The 12,839-nt window shown below is 42.6% G+C and overlaps 2 protein-coding genes across 2 annotated transcripts in view; both read right to left on the bottom strand.

Annotated features, from left to right (window-relative positions):
• The window catches only part of slc22a17 (solute carrier family 22 member 17), a gene marked incomplete at its 5' end in the record, with an annotated part of 14,274 nt that extends 13,524 nt beyond the window's left edge, over nt 1–750 (bottom strand). The window contains 3 exon segments of the mRNA XM_080489540.1: nt 275–541; nt 543–608; nt 610–750. Of these exon segments, the coding sequence (XP_080345666.1) occupies nt 275–541; nt 543–608; nt 610–750 (474 nt within the window).
• A 9,318-nt stretch (nt 751–10,068) lies between these two features.
• Nucleotides 10,069–12,728, bottom strand: cebp1 (CCAAT/enhancer binding protein (C/EBP) 1). Its single transcript, XM_080489168.1, has 3 exons — nt 12,670–12,728; nt 10,836–11,090; nt 10,069–10,698 (listed from the first exon to the last, which is right to left on the bottom strand). Exons 1-3 carry the CDS (start codon nt 12,670–12,672, stop codon nt 10,393–10,395), a joined length of 564 nt encoding a protein of 187 aa, XP_080345294.1. The 5' UTR covers nt 12,673–12,728; the 3' UTR covers nt 10,069–10,392.
• Nucleotides 12,729–12,839: the final 111 nt, after the last annotated feature.

Genomic DNA, 12,839 nt, shown 5'->3' with positions numbered 1-12,839 from the left:
AGAGAGAGAGAGAGAGAGAGAGAGAGAGAGAGAGAGAGAGAGAGAGAGCTCCTTCCACCTGATGCTGGTCACTACTTCAGTTTTTACTCAGGATGAGTTTCCAGCTTCAAACCAACACATCAAGTCTGTTTTCATCTTCTATCGTCGCTTCATCCAACATAAGACTGAGATGAAAACCTCGTCTCGGTTCTCAGCCTCTGGATTGTTGCAGTAAAACTCAAAGACTCACAGGGAAGAACCTGTGAACTCAGAACCCAGACCCGGGAGTCTTTACCTCCGTCACGATGTTGTTCTTCAGCCCCTCCGTCACGTTGTAGTCCCAGCCGTCCTCGCAGTCCACCACCGCCGACTGGCTCCCGTTGGCGAACTGCCTGCACTGCGAGAGCCCGCCGCCCTCCCCCACCCGCTCCCCCTTCTCCCAGGGCAGGGAGGCGTTCAGCACCTCGGGCGAGGGCAGCAGGCCCGGCAGGTGGCAGCGGTGGCGGGGCGACAGCGTGATGAGGGGGTCGGACGACAGCAGGAACGCCAGGAAGAGGTTGGGGCAGGATGGAGAGGGCGATGAGGACCCGCTGCTTCTTCCTGCCCAGGGCCAGGACCATCACCTCCCCCCGTGGGGGGCAGCGAGGGGGGGGCCGGGAGCGAGGAGGACGACGGAGCCGGGGATGACGGCAAGGGGGAGGAGGGGAGGGACGGGGGAGGGGCGGGGCATGGGGAGGGGGGAGACCAGCGGCGGAGAGTCGGTGATGTCATCATCTCAGAGGGTGTGGGGGGGGGGGGGGTCCAAACCTCCGAGGAAGAAGGAAGGAGTGGAGGGATGAGCTCTGTGGAGGAAGATGAAGATTTGTTTAGACGCAGCGCCGTCGCTCTTTGGTCCCAGGAAAGGAAACTTTGTGAAAACCACGTCTGCTTCTAAGGAAACCGGAGAGAAGTTGAAAACGATGTAGTTACTATGCCAGGCCACAAGTTGTGCTGTTGTTGGTTTTTGTAATGAAACCACACACACAAACACACACACACACACACACAACACACACACACACACAATAAAACACAACACACACACACACACACACACACATGTGCAGAGAACAAGACGCTATAAATACTGACATTGTATGAAAATAGTGGCATTTTGTCTGTCCCTGTATAGAGGGTCTAGGACCCTGTTAGGAGGGTCTCAGGTTCTCTATGGAGGGTCTCAGGTTCTCTATGGAGGGTCTCAGGTTTGTATGGTGGGTCTCGGAGCCTCCAGAGGGGCAGTTCCCCCTCCAGAAGCCTCCTCCACCCTCCACATGCAGCATGTTTTCCCTGCACAGGAAGTCTTGCAGAAAGGAATCCCTCAGGGTTACATAAGAGTCTCTTTTTCTTCCTCTTTCCACCATGGGGGGGGGGGGGGGGGGGGGGGGGGGGGCAGAGGACGTGGAGGGAATGTTACACACAGACAGGCAGGGTTCTACCCTGTGCGGGGGCAATTAAACAGTGACGGTGGTGCAGAAGCAGCAGGCACCTGCTCCATGTTTCACTCACCCAGTAAACGCTGCTCAGCCGGCGGTGGTAAACATCAGACCATCCCGGGAGAGGAGCCGCTTCACCGGGACACAACGCAGATCTGTAGAGCACAGAAACAATAAAAACACTCCACCGAGCAGCACCAAGGTCAGCACCGGAGCCCCGGTTCGTCCCCGGCTCGTCAGGGATCCGTCCGCCGCGGTGACATGTGATGATGCCCGCCGGGATCCAGACTCCTTTCCTCCTCCTCCTCCTCCTCCTCCTCCTCCTCCTCCTACTCCCCCCTCCTCCCCCTCCTCCTCCTGCTCTTCTCACCTCCTTTTAGCGCTTAAGTCCGAGCTCCAGGCAGCCGACGGTCATATTATGTGTTTCCGTCATGGAGTTCGAGGGGAAACTGGTCGTCGTGAAGCGGACAAAGACAGAAAAACAGCCCGGTTGAAGGGAGCAGCTCCACCGGAGGCCCGCTTCGGCTTCACTCGGGAAACTTCGGAGCGCGAGAGGGACCGCCCACTCGGGCCCGACAAAGATCGTCTATCAACAGAAGTTGATCAAACCGCAAACTTGTAGGTTTGTTTTGGTTTTTCCAATATTTTTTAAGGTTAGTTTTTGATTTCATTTAAATTTGTTTGATTAGTTAAATCAGTTAAGTTTCATTGATTTTATTTAAATTGTGTACATTTCTTACGCTAGTTAAGTTAGTTGAATAATTAATTTGAAACTGTTCCAAAGAATTTTCATCTGGTATGAATAAAGTATTTCTGTTCTATTCTGTTGTAATTTTCTTGATTGAATTTAGTTAAATTATTAAATTTCTTGAATTATTTTGGTTATTTGTGTGTTTGTGTGTGTGTGGGGGGGGGGGGGGGGGGGTTCAAATCCTTAAGTTGATTTGATTACATTAGATACATTACATTTCTTAAGTTCTATTGATTTAATTACAATAAGTTTAGTTATTTAAATTAGTTAGGTTTTCTTTAATGAACTTAAGTTTGTTTTATAAATTAACTTTGTTAAACATTTGTGGTTGATAGTTAATTAGTTTAAGTCGATAGATAGATAGATAGATAGATAGATAGATAGATAGATAGATAGATAGATAGGTAGGTAGGAAGGTAGGTAGGTAGGTAGGTAGGTAGGTAGGAAGGTAGGTAGACGGACGGACGGACGGACGGACGGACGGACGGACGGATGGATGGATGGACAGATATAATTTGATATAATGACTAAATAATAATGACATTGTGTCTTGATACCATTCAGTGTATAAAAGAACAGAAAAAGCGGCGAAACAGAAATAAAAGCAAATGATTACAATAGGAACTGATATATATATATTAACAATGAACATACAGTATGCTGTAACCAAAGGAAGTCAAGCACAACATGTGTACTTAATACTTTCCAATATTGCAATATTTTGGCTTTTTATTGATGTAATAAATCCAAGAATGTAATAAAATGCCATTAGTGACACATGATGTCTGATCTGTTCAAATAATAAGTTATTACATTATTGAAGAAGCCTTAAAGTATCTTTACAAAATATAATAGCTGCACAAAGTAACACTGCACTATACATATTTTTGTTAGGCAAACTGTGCAAATCCTGCAAAAAAAATAAATAAATAAATAAATAAATAAAAATAAAAAAAAATAAATAAAAAAAAAATATATATATATATATTTTTTTTTTTTTAATAAAAAATAAATTAAAAAATAAATTAAAAAAATTATATATTTATATATATATAAATTATATATATATATATATATATATATATAATTTATTATTATTATTATTATTTTTTTTTTTTTTTTTTTTGCAGGATTTGCACAATTTGCCTAACAAAAATCTGTATAGTGGAAGGAATGTTTGTCATATTGATTCATTAAGGATAAAATTCTGCAACACTCTATGAAATCTTTTGTGATGTTATTACATGGTTGTTACAGGAAGAGGATTCATGTCGCCAAAAACAAACATGCACAGAATCCGTGTCAGAGTGAGAGCTCTTCTCCTCGCACGCTCTCTGCTGCAGACGGCAGTGTGCCGCATGGTGGAGACATAAATCACACAGAGACAGGTGAGACACACTGTTCTCAAGGTGGACACACACACACACACACACACACACACACACACACACACACACACACACACACACACACACACACACACACACACACACAGACTTTAATAATTCCCACAAAGTTTTTATAAACGTTCATGTAAATATTAAAAGTGAGATATTTCAACATAATACCCGACACCATCGACTCCTCCAGTTTGTCTCCCGTCCAACTCGCCCGGTGGACGACACGGGGCCCTGGTACTCCACCAGAGGCTCGTATCCCAGAATGCTCTGCTGGAGGATGGCTCCACCTTCAACACCTTCAGCCCGGAGAAGATGATTGTGAAGCGGAGCGACCAAAGTGTCCTGACCTCCACCTGCAGCTGGATCCTGGACTTCCTGGTTGGAAGGCCTCAGGTGATGAAGACCTCCAGAAGGTCTCTGCTGGGGAGGTCCTCCTCACTGGGAGGAGTCTGCTGCTGCTCTCCATCAGAGGTTCTGCAGTGGAGAAGGTGGACAGCAACAAGTTCCTCCCTTCAACTAAAGCTAATACATACAAATCAATCAATAAAAACAGAACCTGTCACTGGCGAAGGTTCTATACAGAACTTTACAAAATAAGACAACATGGTGGAAGACACAGGTCACCTGACTCACTGTCAGAACCGAGCAGACTCACAATCACCACTGTACATGTTCCGTTTTAAACCGTTCTTACACATTTATTTATATATTTAGTTCTTTTCTCTATCTGTTTATATAGATACACCCCCACCCCCCCACCCCCACCCCCACCCTCCCCCGCTCCATCGCCACAACATGTGTGTGTGCACACAGCAACATGCAGTGGTGGACTGGACTTGCTGTTGAGAGAGGGAAGCCTCCTGCTGTGTCTTCACAGGAGAGACAAGACGTCTCGTGTTCTGTTGAAATGTCCCGCAGCATCGCGTGGAGCAATCTGTGGTCCTCGGACTGCGACATCTCCCCAGAGTGAAGAAAGAGCGTGTTTCACCCGACGCCTGCAGCGTTGCTCAACACCAGCGGCAGAGCGGGCGAAGCCTCCACAGATCCCCGAGAAGAAGCTTCAGACGCTCCGTTCTCAGATTAGCACAATCTGGTGTGGACATGTGGATAAAACTAGAGACGCTCCAGAGGGAATTCTTCTTACGTTCCTGTAGAGCTGCAGAGCTGCTGTCTGTGTTAACCTGACAACCAGATTATAGAGCATCTTCCTCCTCTAACATCCAGATTATAGAGCATCTTCCTTCACTAACACCCGGATTATAGACCATCTTCCTCAAACATCCAGATGATAGAGCATCTTCAGCCTCTAACATCCAGATTATAGAGCATCTTCACTCACTAACATCCAGATTATAGAGCATCTTCCTCCTCTAACATCCAGATTACAGAGCATCTTCCTCCACTAACATCCAGATTATAGAGCATCGTCCTCCACTAACATCCAGATTATAGGGCATCTTCCTCAAACATCCAGATTATAGGGCATCTTCCTCCACTAACATCCAGATTATAGGGCATCTTCCTCAAACATCCAGATTATAGAGCATCTTCAGCCTCTAACATCCAGATTATAGGGCATCTTCCTTCACTAACATCCAGATTATAGAGCGTCCAACTCCCATGAACATCAGATTATAGAGCATCTTCCTCAACTAAGAGCCAGATTATAGAGCATCTTCCTCCACTAACATCCAGATTATAGAGCATCTTCCTCCCACGGACATCAGATTATAGAGCATCTTCTTCCACTAACATCCAGGTTATAGAGCATCTTCTGCCTCTAACATCCAGATTATAGAGCATCTTCCTCAACTAAGATCCAGATTATAGAGCATCTTCCTCCACTAACATCCAGATTATAGAGCATCTTCCTCCCACGGACATCAGATTATAGAGCATCTTCTTCCACTAACATCCAGGTTATAGAGCATCTTCTGCCTCTAACATCCAGATTATAGTGCATAATGGAATAATTCTGAAACCAGATTCATATCTGACCATCTGACCAATGATAGTGTCCTAATCTGTAATCTGTGGCTCCACTGACCCAGCGACTGTAGATTACGTGCAACATGTACAGACCGTTTGGCTCAGGTCCAAGATTTGCTCTGTTCTAAACTAATAGATTCCAAAGATTTAATCTGGCTCTTATTGCATTTAAGAAACTTTTCGATGTGAAACCTTAATGAGAGTTTCTAGTTCCAAAACCTTTTCCAGGATTATTGCAGGTTTGACGATGCAGTGAAGGACTTTACTCACCTGCTGGTTACTCAGTACTGTTAGCAGTACTGTTAGCAGTACTGTTAGCAGTACTGTTAGAGGTTCAGATTGTACCACCATCATCATTTGTAGTGATGTTTAAGCTGGATGTGATGTCAGAATAAGGAGAAACGGGATTAAAGCCCCGCTCACGCAACATTTTCAAGAGAAAACTGAAAACTTCCGCAGCATTCTGGGTGGATGTTTATGTGAGAGTGGCTGGAAGCACTGAAAACGCAACTTTTTGAAAACCCTCTGATTCCGTCTCCAAGGAAACGGGGGAAATTTTTTTTTTTTTTTTTTTTACATACTTCAGCTTCTCTCCTATGGAGATAAAGGACAACGCACCTTTTTGAAAATGCTCCAAGTCCATGGACACGAGGAAAACACAACTTTAACTTTGTGTCCATGGAAACCGGAAAATGCAACTTTTTGAAACGTTTCGTTACAGGTCATGTGCTCACGGCCACAGTAACTACTAGTTCTGCACATGCTCAGTAGAGACAATCAGAACAAAGTTTCCTCCAGAGTGTCGTGACTCCCTTTACGTATTCTCCTGGACTTGGTACTTTTATTTTGACGGTCACATTAACAACAATCCAACTTGGTCGTCTGTCCACTAGAATATCGGTGTACGAACATTGTGGATGTTTATAGCACATTGTTCTGTGTGTGTGTGTGTGTGTGTGTGTGTGTGTGTGTGTGTGTGTGTGTGTGTGGTTCTATTACAAAAACAACCAACAGCGCCAACTTGTGGCCTGGGATGCTAACAACATCATTTTCAAAATGTTTCTGTGTGAACGTGAAACTTTTCTGAAACGCGAAAAAACGGGAGTTTTCGACACGTTAACGTTCCACGAGGAATTCGTGGTTTTCAGGAAAATTCACTGAACGGATAAAAAGTCTTGTTGGGAAAATCCTGAGAAAGGCACGTTGTTTTTTTCTGTGAGTTTTCGTGATGTACTCAGTATTTTAAAAGTTGTTCAAGCAAATCTGACGTCAACAAGTTTTTAAAAAAAAATGCACCAGGAAATGTAACAAAGTAAATCTGATGAGATTATATGAGACACTGTGAGTTTGTGACTAAACGACACGGGAAGTTAATTGAAATCACATTTTTTCAGTTAAATGAAATGAGATAAACCAACATGTGAGGCTGGTGTCCCCCCCCGCCCCCGCTCCCCCCCCTCCCCCGCCCCCCCGCTGTCTCCTATCTCTGCGTCCCTCCACAGCCATCGCAGCCACAGGAAGGCCCTGGCAGCCCGGCGTACTGATGCTATCTCTGCGCTCCCCGTCTCCGTCCCCGGCTGTGTCGAAATCTGGCCCATCCCACAAAGGGAAACCGCTGGGTGCACAACGGCCCGCGGGCCCGGCGTCCGTTTGTGTGGGCAGGCGGCTTATGGGAAATAAAAGGGAGGGAGGCGGGCGCCACGTCCCCCCCCCCCCACAGTGGAGGACGCCGAGGACACGCCAGTTACGTCACAACGATGAAGACGTGAGGAATACCACCTTAAAGTATTTGTTGATCGTCGGAATCAGTTCTTCCCCCTCCCGGTTCCATTAAAGCTGCTTTATGACTTTAAAACACATCAACTGATTCCAGTTCAGAGAGAAGACATGAAGAGTCGATGGAGGACAAGAAGAGACACTTAGATTTCATTGACTCCCCCTTAAAGAAAAACCACGAGCTGTTGAGCAACGGCGTTGGGAAACAACACTTCCAATCAGCTCCTCTGACCAAGACAACAAGCGTCAGGTACACCATGAGGCAACGTTTATTAAATCAAGTAACAGGAGAGCGTCGTGGTGAACGACCACGCCAGACACTCCGGGAGGAAAAGGAGGTTTGGAGTATAAATACTTCTTTTAAAGAGCTGATCTTATCGGGGTTGTTACTCCCCGCACACAGTTTAAAACACAGTTACACATGCAATCGATGTCCTTTCTCAATATTCTGTCACGTCCAGGTATTTGAATTGGGTTTCTAAAGATCCAGATCAGTCCTGCAGAAGTAGAACCTTAAAGATTAACTAGTTAAAATAAAACTGTTCCACAGTTTGATCTGAGGAGAAGCTTCACACACGCTGCAAAAGTTTAACAGAACAAATAAGACAAGAAGAACTTCCTCTTAGTTTGATTGAAGGAACTAAACATGCTGAGGACTTCACGTCGTGGCTGCCGTCTCCTTTCTCTGCACTGAAATGATCTAATGTATAAAATGGGGGGATGTACCGATACCACTTGTTTAGAAGACAAGTACAAACCTTTAGCTATTTGCTAAAGTATCGATACTTGTCGAGTACTTGTCAAACGCAGAGAGCATTCACGATGAGTACCTCATGAAGTTCTGGACCTGATACCAGTATCGGTATCGGTATCGGTATCGGTATCGGTATCGGGGCTTCCCTAATAAACACAATCACAACTCTGTTTCCAGAACTTCTCCGTTTGACTTTCTCAATTTTAAAATGAGCCCCAGTGTTTCCCAAACTTCTAACTCTGGATATTCAAGGTTTAACTCTGGATATTCAAGGTTTAACTCTGGATATTCAAGGTTTAACTCTGGATATTCAAGGTTTGACTCTGGATATTCAAGGTTTAACTCTGGATATTCAAGGTTTAACTCTTGATATTCAAGGTTTAACTCTGGATATTCAAGGTTTGACTCTTGGTATTCAAGGTTTGACTCTTGGTATTCAAGGTTTAACTCTTGATATTCAAGGTAAAATCTGGATATTCAAGGTTTAACTCTTGATATTCAAGGTAAAATCTGGATATTCAAGGTTTAACTCTTGATATTCAAGGTTTGACTCTTGATATTCAAGGTTTAACTCAGGATATTCAAGGTTTAACTCTGGATATTCAAGGTTTAACTCTTGATATTCAAGGTTTAACTCTGGATATTCAAGGTTTAACTCTTGATATTCAAGGTTTAAATCTGGATATTCAACGTTTGACTCTTGATATTCAAGGTTTAACTCTTGATATTCAAGGTTTAACTCTTGATATTCAAGGTTTAACTCTGGATATTCAAGGTTTAACTCTTGATATTCAAGGTTTAAATCTGGATATTCAACGTTTGACTCTTGATATTCAAGGTTTAACTCTTGATATTCAAGGTTTAACTCTTGATATTCAAGGTTTAACTCTGGATATTCAAGGTTTAACTCTTGATATTCAAGGTTTAAATCTGGATATTCAACGTTTGACTCTTGATATTCAAGGTTTAACTCTTGATATTCAAGGTTTAACTCTTGATATTCAAGGTTTAACTCTGGATATTCAAGGTTTGACTCTTGATATTCAAGGTTTAACTCTTGATATTCAAGGTTTGACTCTTGATATTCAAGGTTTAACTTTTGATATTCAAGGTTTAACTCTGGATATTCAAGGTTTGACTCTTGATATTCAAGGTTTGACTCTTGATATTCAAGGTTTGACTCTGGATATTCTGGATATCTGCTCCTCTAGATGATGAAACTTGCTTGACCTTCCCGACCTCCTCACGATACCGGACCTTGGACCGACGGACGCCTGCCATTGGCTCAACCTTCTCACTTCTCAGACACTGAACACTGAATTCCTGCTCAACATTTTCATGACAATTCCAAAATACTCCTAAAAAAAAACCCTTTCCTGACATCCAGGCGATATTCCTGGAGTTCTCTCTGGACATTCTCAGGACGTTCACACGATCAACATTCCCACGATGGTCGTTTAACATTCGCAAGACTCAGTTTGCAGCGTTCCCAAGGTACTCCACTGACATTTACCCGATGTTTGATCAACGTTATGACGACGCTCGCTCCACGGTTGCACGATTTTTGCACTAAATACTCGCTGGAAATGCATCACAGGATGTTTACAGTTCACGATGATGAGTTCTGGACTCCAGAATCCAGAGTCTCTTCCTGGTCGATCCCTTCATGAAGTAACGTTGGAATTTGAGACGATTGTGCCAAATGTTCTGGATCAGGGGTGTCAAACTGTCCAATTTCATCCAGAGGGAGCTGGAGCGGTAAAATACTTCCAACGTTTAAATGTCACAGAGTAAATGTGATGTCTGAATTGGTCGAGAACATTTTTCTGTTTCTGTTTTTAGTAAAGTTTTGCATTTCCGTGACGTTTCGAGTGAAAAGGCATCGTTCATATGTTTATATTCTCACTTCACCAAACGATCACTACAAAGAACCACTACAATCTTGACATAAAGGAAATTTTAATGAAACTTTCTGGTGCAAAATACAGTGAAATGTACAAAAACGGTTTCAAATGTGCCTCTTTTTCACAAACTGCCCCTGACGTCTGGTCCGACGGGCCGATAGCAACGAGGTAGCTCGCTTTGACGGCAGCATCACCGATATCTCAGCTCGAGAAATTCAAGGTTTTCTTTTTCTAAAAAATTCCCCTTTGGCCTGGTGGTGTGGTCGGGTCGGGTCGGAGCCTCTCGCAGGCCTTAATGTTTGACACCCCTGTTCTGGACGGCGTGGATCTCGGATGTGGCGGCGACCCCGGAGCCGACGTGAGCTCAGATGGCGCCCCCCCCCGCCAGCCCTTCCTCGCTCCCCTGCAGGTGCTGCTGGGACAGGATGTGTTTGAGTGTGTCCAGCTCCTGTGTCAGCTGTCCTATCCTCAGCTGCAGCTTCTGGTTCTCCTCCTGCAGCTGCAGGGCCCGCTGCTGGGTCAGCAGGATCCTGCGCCGGGCCTTGTCCCGGCTCTTCCTCACCGCGATGTTGTTCTTCTCCCGCCTCAGACGGTACTCGGCGCTGTCCTTGCTGATGCTCCTCTTGGTCGCGGGTCCACGCAGGGGGGGCAGCAGGAAGGGGGAGAAATCCTGTGGAGAACAGGGATGAGAGTGTGTGTGTGTGTGTGTGTGTGTGTGTGTGTGTGTGTGTGTGTGTGTGTGTGTGTGTGTGTGTGTGTGTGTGTGTGTGTGAGGAGGGAAGATGGCGGCGGTGCGGTGGATCTGACCTGAACTCCTCCGTGGCTCTGCTGAGGGTTGGGGCTGCCGGAGGCGTACGGCAGGTACGACAGCCCCATCATCTGCTCCGACCCCCTGTCGTCCCCCCCGCCCCCCCTCATGTAGGACATCATGTCCATCTGAGCCATCTGATTGGTGGAGGCCGGCTGGTGGGACGTGGCCGGGTTCAGGGTCTGGCAGTGGGTCTGACCCGGGAACGAGCTCACCCACTCCTGGATGACCGAGGAGACCCTGGGGTCCGACATCTGGACACGTTAAGACACAAGAACAGGGATCATCACTTCTGGAGCGTTCAGGCAAATATTAGACAAATATTAATCCTGTAAAAACATCACGATGATAAATGAAAAGCAAAAAAAGAAAAATACAAAAAAATTTAATTAAAATGAATACAATTTAATTCAATTTAATTTAATTTAATTTAATTTAATTTAATTTAATTTAATTCAATTTAATTCAATTTAATTAAACTAAACTAAATTGAATACAATTAAATTCAATTTAATTCAATTCAATTTAATTTAATTTAATTTAATTCAATTTAATTAAACTAAACTAAACTAAATTGAATACAATTAAATTCAATTTAATTCAATTTAATTCAATTTAATTTAATTTAATTCAATTTAATTAAACTAAACTAAACTAAATTGAATACAATTTAATTTAATTTAATTTAATTCAATTTAATTAAACTAAACGAAACTAAATTGAAACAATTAAATTTAATTTAATTCAATTTAATTTAATTTAATTCAATTTAATTAAACTAAACTAAACTAAATTGAATACAATTAAATTTAATTTAATTTAACTAAACTAAATTAAATGAAATTGAATACAATTAAATTAAACTAAATTAAATTGAAAGCAAAAATGTATGCAGTTACCTCACCATATCATTTCTGACAATAAACAGAAATTTGGTTCAAATGCAGGAATTTTACTTTTCGACTTCAAAAACTATTAAAATGTTTGTTAAAAAAAATATGGTAAAATTAGAGCAACGGGTTTAACTAGAAATATAATGAGTAGAGTTTATCAGAAAGTGTTGCTGGTTTGATTCACTGTCGATCCACATTCCTGAATATTATAATATTATTAATATTAGAAGTGAAAAACTACTTTTCTTTATTGTGGAGATTTAGAATGTGGCCAAACTAAACGATCAATTTAACTTGACAGCCACGTTTTAAAGACCTCGACATTATCAATTTAATTATTTTGATCATTTGAGCCATAAAAACCTGATGTATGTGTAAATACAAGTACAAGTACACGCATCAAACAATCCCATCACAACGTACTGTAACAAGAGGAAACTTCACATTTCTATTCCTCTAATTAAAAAACTTAACTTAATAGAAGCATCAATTTTTAGATTTATCACAAATAAACTGAAAACGTTTCATTCAATGTTTGATTAACTTGATCAAACTTATAGGTCATGAAATATAAACATACAGCTTTTCAAAATGTAAAAAACTAAATTCGGAAGATCAATTTAGAAAAATACTTTAACTAAAAAAAGGTTGGATTCACAATCAAAAGTTTAAAAGTGCTTGAAATGTTTTATTTAATATCTTGTAAGTGTGGATCTGTTGTCTTCAGTCAGTTAAAACCTACAATTTACATGAAAATACCTCAAAGTACCCCGAAGAGATGGAACTCAGCAGAGCAAGCTCAAGACTCAAACTATAAGAAGTAGAATTCAGAGTCTACATCATATAATATGTTTCCTGTCTTCATTCCTCCTTAAAGAAGGAAACGTGATTGTTAATTTAATTATATTAATAAAAGTTAGTCAAGTTTGATGGGACTCACCATGACTGTAACAGATCAGATTATAATCCAGCTCCTCCTCACTGTGTCTGACTGAAAGTGACACACAGGTATCCCAACTTCCTCTCTCTCTCTCTCACACACACACACACACACACACACACACACACACACACACACACACACACACACACACGGTAAAGGGAAAAAAC

The sequence above is a fragment of the Lipophrys pholis genome (assembly GCF_963383615.2).
Source record: "Lipophrys pholis genome assembly, chromosome: 20".
NCBI lineage: Eukaryota > Metazoa > Chordata > Actinopteri > Blenniiformes > Blenniidae > Lipophrys > Lipophrys pholis.
Note: the sequence above shows the minus strand (reverse complement) of the source record. Positions and strands in the feature narration are given on the sequence as shown.

Excerpts from the sequence above, each read along its gene's own strand:
- cebp1 (XM_080489168.1), bottom strand. Across the intron at positions 10,699-10,835 it reads AGAGCCACGGAGGAGTTCAG|GATTTCTCCCCCTTCCTGCT; the intron begins GTCAGATCCACC and ends TGTTCTCCACAG.